At 46.4% G+C, this 17611-nt stretch overlaps 3 protein-coding genes across 3 annotated transcripts; all 3 read right to left on the bottom strand.

Moving 5' to 3' along the window:
- Positions 1 to 612: 612 nt before the first annotated feature.
- H6S33_004925 (uncharacterized protein) lies at positions 613 to 4899 on the bottom strand (the record flags this gene model as incomplete). Its single annotated transcript, XM_044836355.1, has 1 exon — positions 613 to 4899. The coding sequence occupies one exon, from the start codon at positions 4897 to 4899 to the stop codon at positions 613 to 615; it is 4287 nt and encodes a 1428-aa protein (XP_044690138.1).
- Positions 4900 to 5344: 445 nt separating this feature from the next.
- H6S33_004926 (uncharacterized protein) lies at positions 5345 to 5653 on the bottom strand (the record flags this gene model as incomplete). The annotated part of the gene is made up of 1 exon (XM_044836366.1): positions 5345 to 5653. The coding sequence occupies one exon, from the start codon at positions 5651 to 5653 to the stop codon at positions 5345 to 5347; it is 309 nt and encodes a 102-aa protein (XP_044690139.1).
- Positions 5654 to 8168: 2515 nt separating this feature from the next.
- On the bottom strand, positions 8169 to 10520 carry H6S33_004927 (uncharacterized protein; the record flags this gene model as incomplete). The annotated part of the gene is made up of 4 exons (XM_044836377.1): positions 8169 to 9013; positions 9125 to 9513; positions 10047 to 10193; positions 10252 to 10520. 4 exons carry the CDS (start codon positions 10518 to 10520, stop codon positions 8169 to 8171), a joined length of 1650 nt encoding a protein of 549 aa, XP_044690140.1.
- Between the last annotated feature and the right edge of the window lie 7091 nt (positions 10521 to 17611).

Genomic DNA, 17611 nt, shown 5'->3' on the forward strand with positions numbered 1-17611 from the left:
GGTATCGAATTTAAGTAAACCCTAACCCCTGAGGATAATGCGATCTCTCTTCTTTCACAGGCGGGATTAAAGGAGAAACTCCCCTCCACTCTCCCTCACGGTTCACTCTCTACAGTGTTATCCTTCTGTCTCTGTATACAAACATCACTTCTTCAATAATAGTCTCAGCTACATGCCCATCTCGAATTTTGTATTTCCGATTATCGATGATACTGACCGTAAATCCACACTCTAACTTCACAGTTCTCCCCATGCCACTACTCGCTGATCTAGCTTCTTCATTAGCTCCAGATAAGGGTGACCCCAGATATGTCCACCTCCCCACTGTGAATTGGAGTGTGGGAGAATAGACGACTTGAGGAGGGTTTGAACACGTGACCTTTGTGAGGAATATGTTTATAGTGCAAAGAAGATACTATTGCGCCGCTAAGTTCCAGCAACAACTATGGGAGTTTGTTGCTCCTTATATACAGATAGTTCTTAGTACCACGTGATCCCCTGATTACATAATCCTAGCACTAAGCCTCCTTGTTCCAACTATGAGTCATCCCTTATACATGAGTAATTACCATACATAACCGATGTCGCAATGCCATATTTTTACACTTCCCCTCACTTGCCACATCGTATCAATTCTGACAATTTTTGGTGAGCTGGTTTTGGTAGTCCTTTGGTCATTATGTCTGCGACATTGTCTTCGGTAGGGACGTAGAGGATTTCGAAAGTTCCGGCCTCGAGTTGTTCACGTGTGTAGTGGTAGTGAACGTCGATATGCTTGGACCGGTCGTGGATACGTGGGTTCCGACAGAGTTCAATAGAACCTGTGTTGTCGGCGTGTATGAAGTACTGGTATTGTTGTTGGAGTTCGTGCAAGGCATTACGAATCCATACCAGTTGTCGAGCTGCGAGGGACAGGGCCATGTATTCGGCTTCTGTTGTTGAGACTGCGACTGATTTCTGCTTCCGGCTTCTCCAGCTGATGGCTGACTTCCCTAGTCTGAACACGTATCCTGAGAACGATTTTCTGTCATCTAGGTCTGAAGCATAGGAACTGTCTGAGAATCCGTCGAGTGTTCTAGTATTCCCCTTCGGGTAGAACAGGTTCCAGTCTTTGGTTCCGTTGAGGTATCGGAGAGTTCGCTTGGCTGCTCGTAGGTGGTCCTCGGTTGGACATGAGGAGTACTGGGAGAGAGCGGTAACGGCATGGGTGATATCAGGTCTGGTAGCTATACTTGCGTACATCAGTGATCCTATTATGGATTGGTACTCAGTTGGTTTCTCGATTTGGTCTTCCGGTTCGCCTTTGTGAAGGTTAAGGTTCGGTTCGAGTGGTGTACCAACTGGTTTGCAGTTACTCATTCCAAATTTATCCAGGATCTTATTGATGTATGCGCGTTGTGATAGTGTGATACCGTTGTTGGTTACCGTTATTTCTATTCCCAATATGAACTTCGAGTTACCGAGATCCGTACATTCGAAATCTGCCTTGAGTAGTTGTCTGATTTCTTTTCTGAATGGGGAGTCGGGTCCGAATATCATGATGTCATCTACATACACCGATATGTATAGATGGTGGTTCTTATGTATGAAGACACATGGGTCGAATTTGGCTGGGACGAATCCTTTCCGTTGAAGGGAGTCTGCTAGGCAAGCATACCATTCACGGGGTGATTGCTTTAGTCCGTATATGCATTTTCGAAGTTTACAAACCTTGTTGTCCTGCCTGTAGCCTTCAGGCAGTTCCATGTAGATTTCCTCCTTGAGTACACCATACAGGAAGGCTGACCTGACGTCCATTTGTTGTGGTATCCAACCGTTGTGTGCAGCTAGTGCCAGTAGGAGCCGTAGAGAATCATATCGTGCAACGGGGGCGAAGGTCTCATCGTAGTCTTGGTACTGTACTTGGGTGAAGCCTTTAGCAACGTACCTTGCTTTGTACCGCTCGATTGTTCCGTCCGCGTTGTGTTTCACTTTGAATACCCATTTTCCTTTGACTACTGCTCGGTTGGATGGTCTGTTGACAATATCCCAGGTATGGGCTTTGTCAAGGGCGTCTTTCTCAGTTTGTATCGCCTTTTTCCATAGGTGTTGATCGTCGCTCTGCATAGCTTGATTGAAGGTAGAAGGTTCTGTTACGAGGTGTATATGGTAGTTCGGGGGGAGTTTGGATACGTCTTGATATTCCGTGTCTAACTCAGCCCTATAACGTCTGAAGTCTTCTTTGTATTGATCGATTAATTCTTGTTCAGTGGCTTTGTTTCCTGGACCATTTTCTTTCACATCTTCGATATAACTTGTAAGTAACTTCTGTTGTTCTACTACCTTTTCGTCATACTCCTTCCTTCGTACTTCTATTTCAATTTCTCTATTTTTTCGCTGGCGTATTCGATCTGATCGTTTTGGAGGTTGTGGTGGTGTACCTTTGGGTGTCGTTGACACAAGTGGTTTTCCTTTGAAGCCTTTGAATGGTACGACTGGTGCTGGAATTTTCTCCCAGTTGTCTCTTGGGTCTCGCGGTTGTCCCATAGGTACGGCAGGTTGTTTTCCCTTGTCTGGTGTAGCCGGTGGTGGTTTTCTAACCAGTTCCGGTGATTCCGGGAACAATCCTGGCATTTCTGTACGGTCCTCTTCGATTGCATTTGACTCGGGTTCTGGATCAGACCTGTCTTCTGATTCGTATCCGTCGTCTGATGGTGCATTTGCCGTTTCTGGTTTCAGGCTGGGGATGAAGTCGAGTTCCACTGAGACTTCCCCTGATTCAGGAGGGGGGAATGTGACGTCCCGACTTTCAATTACCCTATGTTGTGTTCCTATCCAGATACGGTATATTTTATCACTGTCTGAGTATCCAACTATGATTCCTTCATACGCTCGGGGTGCTAGTTTGCTTCCTGCTGTCCTAGAGTTTTCTGGGATGTGGACGTAGCATTTTTTGCCGAATGGTTGAAGGTGTTGTATACTTGGCTTGGTTCCTTTCAGGGCTTCAAAGGGGGTCTTTCCCTTAAGCGTACTGTGAGGTAGCCTGTTTTTGAGGTAGACAGCTGTTGCGTATGCTTCTCCCCATAACGACTTAGGATGGTCCATGATCATGCACCTGACCATTGTGGTTACCGTCCTGTTGAATCGTTCTGCAACTCCATTAGATTCAGGAGTGTATGGGGGAGTCTGTTCATGAACTATTCCTTGTGAATCGAAGTAGTTCGTTATGTCCTTGTTGATGTATTCACCACCACCATCCGTTCTGAATCTCAGTATTGTTGTGCTATACTGTTTTTCGATCCTTGTAACGTAGTCCTTGATGGCCTTCTTTGCGTCTTCTTTCTGTTTCAGGAGATATATCCATGCGAAGCGGGTGTAATCATCGATGAAGGACATATAGTACTGAGCTTTCCCTTGTGACTGTATACTGAACTTTCCAGATAGATCTGAGTGGATTAGTTCGAATGGTCGTTTGGATCTAGTACTAATTGGTGCAGGTTTCTTATGTACGCTTTTTGATAGTGCACATTGACTGCAGTGGAAACTTTCTGGTTTAGGAGGCAGCCTTTGAATGTCGTGATACAAGTTTTCTAGTGTCGCAGGGTGGCCTAACGCTTGATGCCATTCATCGTAAGAGGTCAAACGAACTGTATTGCAAACTACTTGTACATTCCAAAGTCCCTTTTCCAATTTTGCCCAAATTATTCCTTTCTTTTCTTTTGTAACCAACTTGCTTCCTCCTCCTGACTCCGTTCTAAATCCCTTTTTGTCGAGCACGGTTTCGGAGACCAATCCCACATTTCCCAAGGTTGGGACCAACAGCACATCGGTGAGGAGTATGGAAGATCTACTTCCATCGGGAAGGTGGCAGCTGAAACTAGCGCTTCCCATTCCGGTGACAGCGTGGTTGGTTCCATCAGCTGTTCGGACGTTGCCGGTGTGAGGTCGGATGTCGATGAGTTGGTCTTGGAAGGGTGTGACGTGAGAGGTCGCTCCAGAATCAAGGATCCAAGTAAGGGGTTGGGAGTTGTTGTGGCGTACCATACAGATAGTGGTTGTAGAGTCATTTACTACAACCGATGCCGAGTTGTCCTTTCTCCTTCCCTTTCTGTTCTTGTTCTGTTCTTTGAGCTTTCTGCATTCCGTATACTCGTGGCCTTTGTAAGGCTGTCCCCTTTTCTTGCACCAGGTGCATTCCTTGTCGCTTGTGGTACTCCTGGTATGGAGTACCTTGTTCCCTGTTTGAGGGGCTACCTCATCCAGGTTCTGTAGTCGTTGGCGTACGTCTTCGTAGGTAACATCCTGTTTGGTTTGGATGTTGTCGACGACGTTGCTCATCGATTTGGGTAGCGAACTTAGGAGGAATGCCGCCATGGCTTCGTTGGATTTGGTGAGGGGTAGGAGAGCCTGAGCGAGTTTGTGGTCTGCGCTTTGGCATCTGGACTTGAGAGTATTCCAGTTCGCATCGAAGGTCGCGAGATGCTCGGTCAGTGATCCGCCTTCTTGCATCTTCGTGTCTAGGACGCGGCTGAGGAGGGTGATCGTGGTGTTGGGTGAGACACGATCGTAGAGGTCTTTGAGCGCCTTCCATGCGTAGAATGCATTTTCGGCGGAGACGACTGTTGGTTGTATTTCTTCGCATACAGCAGAGATGAGAAGGCTGTGCATTTGTTTACGAGCCTTCTTTATCTCGGTTTTGCTGAGTTCGGTGTCATTCTCGTCAGGGTTCTCGATGCTCAACGCTTCCCACCAGTCTACAGCGTCGAACGTTATCCTCCAGGCACTCGCCCAAGTTTGGTAGTTGGATTGCCCTTGTAGTTTAGGGAGTCCATCAAACTTGAGACGAATGTTACTGGTAGCTGTTGTCTCTGAGGGTTTAATCTCAGCAGCCTTGGATGACGATTCTCCTTCTGAAGGCATGATGTTGTTGGAAGTGTTGTTGAGTTAAGCGAGGTGGCGATGGTGTAGTGCGGATTCTATTTGGCAGAACCCGGGCTCATAACCTGTGAATTGGAGTGTGGGAGAATAGACGACTTGAGGAGGGTTTGAACACGTGACCTTTGTGAGGAATATGTTTATAGTGCAAAGAAGATACTATTGCGCCGCTAAGTTCCAGCAACAACTATGGGAGTTTGTTGCTCCTTATATACAGATAGTTCTTAGTACCACGTGATCCCCTGATTACATAATCCTAGCACTAAGCCTCCTTGTTCCAACTATGAGTCATCCCTTATACATGAGTAATTACCATACATAACCGATGTCGCAATGCCATATTTTTACACCCACCAACGTCCACTCTATAATCAACAGTCTCCAGGCCGCGCTCAAAGCCACCACCACCGTAAACACCTATCTCGCCGCCTCAGTCACCCGTTTCCAAGCCGAGGCGCAGGTACCCCTCACTCCTACCACCACCACTACCACCACTACCACCACCACTACCACCACCACTACCACCACTACTACTCCTACCACCCCCACCTGAACCTCTACTACCACCACCACTACTCCTACCACCCCCACCTGAACCTCTACTACCACCCTTAGCACTGCCGCTGCCACCGATGCTCCCATTCCATGCTCTGATCCAGAGCACCCACGTACCATTGCTTCCGGGCGCGGCGCGGCGTCTCCGGAGGTGTTCCAGCATATGATAAAGACACACCGGCATGGCCGTCTTGGCCGCGCCCACATGGTGGACGTTGACGGCCTCCCTGCCACAGCCCTCACCGAGCTGCAGGTATGGCACGTTTGGATGCGCTTACATTCCCCGACTCTTTAAAGATAGATAAAGAAAAGTAAAGTCCAAAATACCTTAGAGGAATATCAGTGGTGAGGTGGTGAATGATCTAGTATGCGGTTTAGTCTGGTAGGACAACAACTTATTCTTCTTTATGACAATATTTCATGACGTGATACAATCGACTATCAGACGCTGACGTCTCTGCAAGATCAACAGTATAAATGGCAGTAATATTAGAGCTGTTTTTGATAATCATGTTCGCCTGTCTCTATCAATTCGCTCATTCATTAATAATTATAACTATAATAGGGGTGGAGTAGATATTGCGGATGAATTGCGCAGCTACAATTCTACCCAGAAAAGAACCCGGAGGAACTGGTACCCATATTTCTTCTGGTTGCTTGATACTGCGATTGTTCATAGATACAAAATGCATCGGCTTTTACATCCTTCTAACCGCCTCGAAAGCCACAAATGTTTCAGAACACAAATAGCAGAAGGGCTTATTCAACCCCTTTATTTCTACCATCCTCCACCACTCCACCTCTATGGCGGATCTACACATAGAGGGTGAGCTGGAATACCCGGGTACGACGCGAAGTGATCAGAATGTGATAAGAAAAAACACGTATTAGAAAGTTTTGGCCAAGCATTAATTTTTGAGAAATGCTGTTTGCGCCCAGCACAGCGGCACCCAAAACTAGCAACTTTGGCCGGGGGTGGTCGCCGGCCTGGGGTTTCTGTTCACCGCAACTTTCACTTATCGGATTCTGACCGCTTACCCTCAGCATCTGGTATTACTAAACACTGAGATTGCATCGTTTTACAGCTCTTGATCTAATATTTTGGTTTGGCGTGAAGTAGTACTTTTGTTTATTATTATAGGATAGCTGAGAGTTAAACACAAAGTGTCAATAATGCTTGGAAAACGAGTGAGGCTCGGTGATCCAAGGACATTTGGGTAACTGGGAGTGTGCATGCAAAATAAATGGTGTATCACGGCCCAAATGCCCCCACCTCGCCTATCACCAAGACAGCTTCGGAACAGGGTTATTGGATAAGCATCGGAGGATGTCGAATATGGGTTACTGGTTTCAGTTAAGTGTCTGCGTCATATCAGGATATCCCGGAAGCACTAGGATATTTCGGTTATGGTGGGGGGGAAGACGTATCGTGTTTAGGAATGGTGTTATCTCTCGGGTTTCTCTCATGTTCTTCGGATTTCAGTTCGAATGTTTGGGTTTTGTAACGTGCATTATTAATGGGGGATTTCCTTTGTGTATTAATAGGGAGCTCGCTCTCTTGCTCTTGTACTTTCTTTTTCTTTCTTCTTTAGGCAACCTCTCCTTCCTGTGCCTTAGATGATACTATTATCTTCCTCGTTATGTGGACTGGTCCACCTGGATCTACAGACCCGCCTGGGCCAATACCCTGAACCTGTTCCCATCACGTCTCTTGCTCCGTTCTAAGTCTACGTCCCGTCCCGTTCGACCCGAACCCGTACTTTCTCAACCCCGAGGCGTATCCCTCGAGTCGACCCTAGTCCCGAGTATAATCCTGACCACGCCCCGTTAAATGGTAGATGTGATTGCCAGTAGGGCAACTACAATAGTATTGCTTCGTTGCAATGACACGCTTACTATCAGGTAGCTCAAACAGAAAGGAATAAAAGTAAAGGATTAGTAAAGACTTTTGGCATTACATACTCCTCAAAAGCACGACCCCGCCTCCTCCACCGCTCCACCTCCATCGGCCACACCGCCCCACAAATGTCCAGTTACTTTTATTAATCAGGTGACTTATACACACCAGAAAGACGCCTACGTCTACCTCCGAATCGAGTTCGCACATGCCTCCGCACCTGTATCCATCTCCACCTCCAACTTGCTAAGTTTTTTCAGGCTTGCAAAGGTTTGATGGTATTTTGGTCAAAATAAGACTGAATCATATTGATTTGGGGTATGCGCATCATTACCGGTTATATAGGTCCAGAGCCGGGGGAAATGTATACATACCTCGAACTAAAATTGGACGATTTTACATATGATTTATTTATATATGTACCCGACGGCTTGAAGACACACACAACAATACTCGCGGTGTTATTAGCAAGGGCGCATTGAATAAGTTGGCTCAAGTTGGTTTTTTGGCCTGCAAAGATTGCGTATAAAACCTTTATAAGCACACAGCTCGTCGCCACATCGATCTCTAAATCTTTATCAGAACACCCATCAGGAGTAGTGCACTTTTATTGATTTCTCAACCCATTATATCATGAACCGACGTGCAGATATCACTCGTCTTCTTCGATACATCATATATAGCATCTCCTTATATGTCTGCCCTGCGTTCCACGAGTGTGTAGCAATCAACCTACCCGACAACATACTGCAACACGCATATATTCCCACCTACCGATTTACTCACACCAATATGAGGTGGTCTAGCCTTTCAGCTTCTGAAACTGCTGTAGACTCTTCACATCCCCCTGGCTATCCCACGCATCCCACCACGTATCTCTCGTCGTCACAATTAGCCTCTCATCCGCGTGCCGCCCCAGCAGTATTATCCCCGCATTCTTCTTCTCCGCATTTCCCTCCATCCGATGCTTCAAGATGTAGCACTTATAACTGTATCTCCCATGTACCAGATCGGGATTCCCAGGCCGTCGGCCCCCCGACAGCAGGATATTCAGGTTCGACGGCCTCCCAGTATTATCACCCTCCCCCGTCCTGATATTCCACAAGCTATCAGGAATGGAGAAGAAGATGCGCGCCATGCGCCCGTTCTCGAGCAATTTCGCCTGGTCCACGATCGCCTCCAAGATCTCCACGTTCGGCAACCCGTTACTATTCTGCTTCGTGCACACCAGATAGACCGTCGCCGTGATGCGGTGGTAGAACTCGATCGAGGTGGATGAGATCGACCCGTGGTGGGGGATCTTGAGGACGTCCACGTGTCTCGGTGGCATGGGGCCCGCAATGCTGATGACCGTGTCGCGGATGTGGCACTCGCCGTCGTGGGCGTCGCCGGTGTAGAGCATGGTGAAGAAGGGGGTGCCGGATGCATTGGGGTCGGTGGAGGGGAAGCGGCGGAAGAGGGTGACGATGCTGGCCATGTTGTGGAGCTCGGTGTCCTTGTCCGTGGTGGTGGGATCGTATTCAAGGCGGATGCAGTTGCTGATGAACTCGTTGTGGATGATGGGGGTAGGGCCGACGATGTTGGCCCTGCCATGTACTTGTGGGATGGGTGTGGTGGGGTAGGTTTCGCCTGTGGTGAGGGGAGGGGCTGGATGTTAGCTATCGCGGAAGCCTTTTCGGACGCGAGAGTTGGACCGCCAGGTATACAACTTGAAAAGAAAAAAGAAAGAAAGAAAGACAAGAGGGGGGAGTTACGAACTCTGCGTTGGACTACTGATACTGGCATGTATGAGCTCCTTCATAGTCTGTTCTTCCCTAAGAGCCATCACCGCCTCGTCGATATCATGATACAGCTGTTGAATCCGCTCGTCTTCAATCCCCCCCCCCCTGAATTTCCCGCTCCTTTTTGCAAACGGCTCGCTGAGGATCGAAAGCCACGGCTTCCCGAAGAAATCTTTATGTATCTTGTACGTGTTCGTTTTCACAAACTTGCCCTTGTGATCGTCACGCATTTCAAACTCCACGTTTCTCACTGTTGCCGCATGCGGGTTGAGTTTGCGGCGTTGTGAGATTATCACGCGGCATCGGATCTTGAGTTTGTCCGTTGTGCTAACGTCCAGATCGTTTAAACTAAAGTCGAGATAGTTCCTGGTGGAGATGTCAATCTTACTGCCGTTGAGGGAAAATTTGAATAGGAATTATCTAGAGCCGGCAGGTTATACGGCCTAGCGGAGACTAAAAGAACTGAAAGAATATTTTGGATATAACGAAAAGTAAAAGTTGAAAACTTAATATTAGCAAGATGAACCCCGAAAGGCCATACATACCACGACTGAACTCTCTTCCTCAAATATGTGAGAGCTTACACGGCTGGTTTGTAAATTCTGGCTTCGAGAGCTCCTGCCCATAACCCATAGAAATTGAATACTCCTAGGGCAACTGTTACTTCGATTTATCTACTCTCATAGTTCATAGACTGTCGGTATTCTGGCTGCAGATGCCATTTGTTAAGTTGCATCACTGTCATAACACGGACAAGAAATAGGATCTCGCCAACTATGTGTATAGCCATTCATATTCCCTAGTTTACTCTACTAAACTAAACTAATCCCCCGCATCCTTCAGCCCCGAATCTAGTACCTCTACGGATACAAGACCCCATCAGGATCTAGGAATAAAACGTGAACTCCCACTGCTTTGCCTTATCCGGTGCAGCCCCTGCCTCTGCATTCACTTTGATTATGACATCATTACCGCAACCCCCACATGCACACCCCATAGCACCGATCTTCAACGACGGGTCCAACACATTCTTAATCTCGAATCTCCTGTTCCTTTCATCAGCCACCGCCCAAGCGCACCCTCAACGCACGAGAAGATACATACCCAGGTCTCACCTCCTCCAGGGTCCACCTCTGGTTGGGCCCGCCATGCCTTTGCCAGAGGAGTACCTGATTGCTCCTTCTCTCGAGATCAACAACAAAGCCGCTGTTGGCGTGCGTGATTATGTATGAGTCATTACTGAACTCTAAAACCCAGCGGCAGTGCGCGCCGAACATGATGGCGGCGTTGCCATCGACGGAGACGAGCTCGTGGTTGCCGTGGAGGACGTTGTTGATAAGGTACGTTGCTGGTCGAACGGGTGGGTTGTCCATCATGACTAGGATTGGGACGGAGGTTAGTGGGGATTTTGACAATAGGGTAGTTGGGGGGGGGGGGGTGCCTTACTTTGGTTTGGTAATTGTTTATTGTTGGCTGTGGTGTTGAAGTGTTTCTGATATTCTTGTTGCGCGTTGAGTGCTTGGTGATTGTAGATATGGGGGATAAAGGGGATACTTTATAGTATTCTTTAAGCACACTTCCTAGGCCATTAGAATACAAACCCTCTACATCACCTACACGGAAGGATTTCCCGCCTGCGGGATCAGACACCGGGAAGCAAAAGCCATCAGCTAGACGTATGTAGCACGGCCCTCCAGTGACCTGTTTCAACACAGTAATATCAACACCAGCACCTTCCAATGGAATATCTGAAACCGTTTGTGTCAACTGGAACTCCTAGAGCGGTTTCAACTATCAGTGCTGACTCCTAGCTGCCAATGAAGCGGGGGTCATGGATAGGGAGGCGTTCAAGTAAGAGGTTTTGGATGAGCTTCCAGCATGACAGGCATTCACGAGAGATGAGAACCACCGCAGATGGAGTGCATTGTCCAGGTGGTCCTCTGGGTCTAGAACACCTTCACCACCTCCCTCCACCCAAGTAGCAAAGGATAGGTGACTTTGTAACTTCGTGCAAGAAGTGATAAAGTAATTTTAAACTAAATGAGCAGTCTTTAATAAATGACCAGTCGTTTAGTAAGTGATAAACGACTTTTAGACTATATATACTATTTACTACAGCTACAGAACACTTCTCCCCGTAATTACCACTAGTACCTATACCAACCTTTATCTCTTCTACGTATACTGCTGGTAGTAGTAGCTATATTGACCAGTACAATAGTGAGCCTGGCGGTGACGACCGTGGTGATGATGATATTATTGTTGTTGATATGTGGTATGTAAAGGAAGAGAAGAGAGGGCGTACATGGTACTGACTTGATAGGAGGAGGGTCAGCGAGTAGTGTTTCCAGCGTGAGGTTTCAAACGTTGCACCCAGGAGCCAAATAAATACTGTCCATTTAGCTAAACGACTCCCTAAATGACGGAGCTACCTATCGTTGTCTTCTAGAGCTTTCCACTTACTATCGCGCAGATGGTTGGCGAGCTGACAATGATCCCGCAGAAAAGATGCTTGGTGGTATCATTTACTGACAGAGCGTTCGATGTTTACCTCCAGCTATTCAAAAGAGTGCACGCGATCAGAGAATCATTCATGTCTCGCAACGGTCATACCAGCGTTTGAGCCCTAATTCGGCATATGGTAGGAAAGGCTACTTATGGCTACCCGAAAATGACTCAAAATTACAGCAGGCCTCATAATACTTGCCTGAGGGGGAAGATTTATATATATAATTGTTACATCGTGGGACCTTGCGAAACGATAAATCTATAGCCTCGTTAGGCTATTCAACTGGTCCGCTTGCCTAATCAAACTTGATATCAGTACTGCTCAATGGGGCAATCTGTTATACTATTTTACTATGTCTCGTGCCGGCTAGCTCAGACAGGTATTTTGAGACCTGCTGTAATGATTTAAATAAAAAAAAGAAAAAAAAGAGTATCCGAAAATGACGTAAGCCGCCACTACTGAAAAGTAAATAACGTAAGCCGCCACCACTGAAACGTAAATGTCGCTGGTACTGTACACGGCCGGGAAAGGGAGTACGTGGGGTGTGATTTTAGATGTGCCGATTTAAAAATTGGGTAATCCGGGGGTCACGGGGAATCGCATCGGCCGGCAGTACCCGAACCTTAAGACGGATTCAATCTGTGGGACTCTCCACATTCTGCCGTATCTGTTACCATCCAATGAAATCACGCACTAATTATGATTTTGAAATTCGGATTTACTAAATATACCAAGGTACGTGTAACGCATAGAAGTAAATAGTTACACCTTTCGAAGTTCTCTGGAAAATCAGGTGAGAGGTTGTAGGAGACCTAACAAGTTACCATCCCTGGATGAAACAATCTCACTGTACTTCACTGAGTTTATTTAGTGTTAGTCATGTCCTATTATAGCTTGCTACTTGGATACACAAAATTGTTGACGATTTATGAGATAATATAGAAGGACCGCTGATGGCCGTGCAAGACACGAAACAGAGTGCTGAACTATTCACTCAATCTTCTTAAAGGGATCTAGATCCTCTATTATCTTCTTTAATAGCGCCTGAGATGCTGGTGTAGCGTACGGCTGGTGAAATAATCTGCAAAGTCCTGATACCGAGACTGAATCCTGGACACCATGCTGAAGTAGGCGGGACAAATAAAGCCTCTACAATTTAAAGTATTCGCTGAGAACACCGATGTAATTCTTCTTATATCTAGGATTCCATCTATGCGCCTCCAGTTTATTCGCATCGTGCAGGTCTGGTGATTCTGTATGGGTGTAGAGGGCAGGAACAGTTGAGATGGCTGTAACCCCAGGGGGTCTCCTGACAATACTAGGGCACCCTATGATCAGCGACTTCTCTCATCTGATTGTTTGTCCATGACATTCTGCTAAGAGTAATTTGAAGTATGAGCTGCTTTACCGCCGGGGAAGGAATTCTACAACCCGGTGACGAGAGCTCCCACGAGATAGTGTAACTCGCCATCGAACAAGCTTACCCTCTTAACTTTTAAAGACTTTTGATGAACCTATTAAAGAACCATCAACTAGAATATTTCGTTCTTAGAATGGCTGTCAAGACATACCTCCAACTAATGGACTGGTATCTTGGGTAGAGGGTTTGATTTAAATTCCCCCTCTGTTAAATATGCGATTGTTTTCACGCAGATGTGCAGAGCGCCTCAGGGGTACGTATGTTTCTCTTGAAGCGTCTAGTATGTAGTTATACAAGCCGAACTCATCACCTGTGAATGTTCACATATAGAGAAAATATTATCTTGTAATATTGTGCTGGTCATGATCAGGAAAGTATCATTACCCAGACCCCGCAATGATCTAACCCGTGTAAGCTTTAGGATTGACCCAACGTAACCAACCCACATTCTCGACTTTCTCACTCATACTCGATCCAACCCAACCTGCAATACTCAGCTAATACGTAATGGGTAAATTGGGAGATATTTTGTCTAATTTCAGTCAGTACTGAATCAATTGAACATTTTCGCACTCAGCAGGGATCTTCACTTTCCCCGAATTCCCTCATTTGTAGTGACCATAGATCATCACTCGACCTATGAGCAGCGGAATATATTTCTGTAATGTCTTCTAGTAGTACAGCGATAGGTAATAAGTGATGGAACAGTTATACCTAAAAACAGCGCATGTTGGTGGCGTTTTACCCAGAACGGGTATCACAGTGTCTCACGCCGTCCCACCACTTATTACCTACCGCTGTACAGGAGGGAATTTAATAGCCCTTATATAATAACAATTTCCGTGGCAGAGAGCTAGTAGTGACATAATACAGTGATGGTCTAAACCTCTGCCACAAATATTACAGCCAGGATATGTTTTCCCAGGCTCGTACATAATTCCAACACTATCATTACCCATATCGAAAGCAGTTGTACCCATCCCAACCCATGGTCTCATTTCTTCTCACCCAGCCGAAACAGAGATAAATAACCCGGGTTAACCCAATTAACCCATCACCAGCCAATTGCGGGGTCTGTCATTATATTACCTATTACCCCTCGCCATGCTAATTATATCTTACGAGGGTGGAATGGCGTAGGCCATTGGCTACGAAAAACCCAGAGAATGGAAGGACAGAGATGGATATGATATATGATGCGGTGATCCAATTTTCTGCGATCCGTCTGGTGGGATAGGGCTGCAGCGTCAGGGTCAGTGTGGTCAGTGGATGTCCCAGGGTTAGGGTTGAGATTGGCGTCAGTCGGATAAAACATCGATTGTGGGACCTACTGTAACTACGAATAGGCTCAAAGCACTTTTGGTTTGCTTGATATTGGCGCTCCTTTATTGACAAATAATACTTTGTCGCGACGTTCTAACCCTTAAGGAGGGGTGTTCTCGAGTGCCGACCGCCACACCAGCACGTTTTTGAAATATAGGCACAGTCTGTCCGTTGGCTAAAGTAAGTCTGTACTCACAAGAAAGAGCCTTCAATATTGAACCGGATCCCATTATGAAAAAAGTTCAACGAAAGATTATACAATAAACAACCCACAAAAACATGAATTGAGACGCCGTCTCCTCCGCGGGTCTCAAAAATCTATACCTAAATTCCCAGGACTACTTGAGATGCGGGGCTATATTAATAGATCAATTGAATACCTACAATATCAACTCCTTCCTCTCTATTCCAAGAAATCGTGATAACCCGCCGTAATAAATGAATAGTACTTGTTCAAAACCCACCTCAATCCATATATATCGTGGCTGGACCTAATCGTAAATCTTGTCGAATGCGGTGCTTTCTACGCAAAAACGTGAAATCGGGAACTCCCTGATTGAATCTAACGTTTCGTCTTTCAGGGGGACCCAGTTACTGAAGCAATACGTCCCTAGAGCCATCTCTCGAACAATTTGGCCTAGAACTGAAATGGTGCTCTTGATAGCGCGTTAACGTCCGGCGTCGTTCTTGAGCCTCCAATAAGACTTTCTCTAACTTCAAGTCTATCTCGACGCTCGATTTTGATTTTCCCCACATCCATTTCGTGGCGTACTGAATGGCGGTATCGCCGCCTCGATCTGCTTTCTCGAACGATGCTCCATGCTCAATCAACATCTCGCACACTGTGATATCAGTATCATGCGACGCGAAATATCTAATCAAGGCAATATGTAACGGTGTCCGGCCATAATCATCTATGGCCATGACGTCGGCCGATTTGTTGAGAAGCAACTTGACTGCCATAGGACTACTCCAACTAATTGCCTCATGCAGCGCTGTTCGACCAAAACGATTTCTAGTCTCTAAATTTGGGCCTTTCTCTAATACACGTTCTAATATGCTCAGATCGTACAGTTGCGCGGCAAACATAAGGGCGTTATTTCCGTCTGCATCCGTTTTCGAAATTGACGACCCAGAGTCGAGTAGAAAGCGAGCTATCACCAAGTCCGATTCTCTTTTTTCCGAGTTCTGAGGCTTGATGGTCTGTAGTAACACAGTTCCCCTTTGGGTGCTGGACCCAGGCAATGTCACCGTGATGGTGGTGAAATCAGTCGCGGTAGTCCCGTTGCCATGGGGTGTTCCGGAAACATTATAGAAATGTCAAAGATGGCAAAGATACGACCATCGCCAGCTGCAGTTCTCCAAACTAGTTTTATTTTGTTTTGTTTTTATTAAGTTTTTTTCAATTATTACTATCGCATTTTCGGTATACTACTATTCGCTGTGCTATTTTTTTATGTAGTACGGAGGTCTCCTAAGCTTAAGCTGCAGGTTTGCAATTTGGTGTGTCGCGGCGTTGCCAAATCGCCAAATCGCCAAATCGCTAAATCGCCAAACCCATGCCAGTCATTGCACTTTTGTAGGTATGAGCCGCCGTAGTTGACGGTGTTGAAGACAAAATTTGGCTAGAACATAGCGCCCGGGTGATTTTGCAAACTCAGATTTCGGAAGTTACCCAGTAGTACTAGGCACAGACCAACAGTATCCGCCGATTAGTTAGGCAATCATTCTACCGAAGGTGCGTTAGCTGCCACGCGCGACGCTATCTTCCCGTTGTCCAACGATATTAGAGACTTTTAGCCAGCACCTTAAAGCAACGAACAAAAAATTATTTATTCCCAAGACTTCCAAGGCATGCAAGTTGGATGTGATATAATATTTTCGACTGCAAGACTCAAGGATACGCCTAAAGATATTTTCAATCCCAATGCCTAAGATTCCCCTCTCGGAGTAATTTTGAGACTATGCGGGCCAAGGAACTAACGCATGCAGAATGGTCTTGAGAATTAATAATTTTTCGTTTGTGGATTTTTTGTTGCTGGTGGCTAAAAGTCTCTATTCCTTTCCCCAGGCAATTTAACCCTCCCTGCAGTTATGCAGGTACAAACCAGCCACTTACTGGTTATTCTTGAAGATAAATGAAACTCGATCCAGCTATGTCTCGTCGCTCGTCCCGTGCCTCCCTGGCGCCATTTCGGGGAAGGCTGTTCATGTCGGCTGTCAACCCTGTCTGAGCCCTATATCCTAGGTTCCTCCCAAGCTCAGGCGGATCATGCAGCAGCCTAGGACGGAAAAGCGCCCATCTGAATTAAGCTCTTCCTTACTGACCTTGAGGTAAGTAGACGTTGAAGAACCCCCTCCGGCATAGCTTCTTGTAGGACTGCCTAACTAGTTTCTGGCCCGCCACCCCCCAGAGCCCCGGGAGCCACCGCGGGACCAATCTCATTGCATTTTCAACCTCCGCGTGATCCGCCCGAAATTATCATTAAGCCTACCCCATATTCATGACCACATGTAGCTATATATTTTACTGTAAATATTTGCTGCGCCCCTCACTCTTTTTCAAGTGGGTTTATGATTACAATAAGGTTATCCTTATCAGATCGAGGTTTATTGATCTCCATTGTTATCATAGCCATGAAGTACCACCTTCACGCCTTTTTCTTTTGACCAGAATGCTAGCTTATGTTTGGATGGTCTACGCAGGGCGAATCCTTCCCCACATAGTAAACACATAACCTCAATGACTCACTCACCAAGTCCAATTACTATCTATCCAAACGCCGTCCTGATCTCTACGACATCATTTCATTAGCACATCAGTCCTGCTACCCTATCTCTTATATATCTTGAAATCTTCAGACTACGGAAACAGGGGCCAGCTCATGGGTGCCTATTCAATCACCGTTTTATCCATATTCCCAATGAAAGAGGCGACCGGCTATCCGAGGCTGGTCTGGTCTTCCATAGTCCCGGCCGTTGTCTCTGTCCTATGGTTAACCAAGCTTATTGGTGTGTCACGTGACTAACAGTAGATGACTGGATGCTGTTCGCGTATAACTTGCTTGCCTATTTGTAGATACAAACATAGAGTCTGGATATACTAGGATAAAGAGGCCGTGGGTGCGTGGGCGACCGCTTTTCCTAGTGGTTTTCCAACCCTGACCCTGACCCTGACCCTGACCCTGAATCCGTAGTTCCTACCACAACTG

This window comes from Morchella sextelata (assembly GCF_020137385.1).
Source record: "Morchella sextelata strain SCLS chromosome Unknown scls_19, whole genome shotgun sequence".
Classification (NCBI taxonomy): Eukaryota; Fungi; Ascomycota; class Pezizomycetes; order Pezizales; family Morchellaceae; genus Morchella; species Morchella sextelata.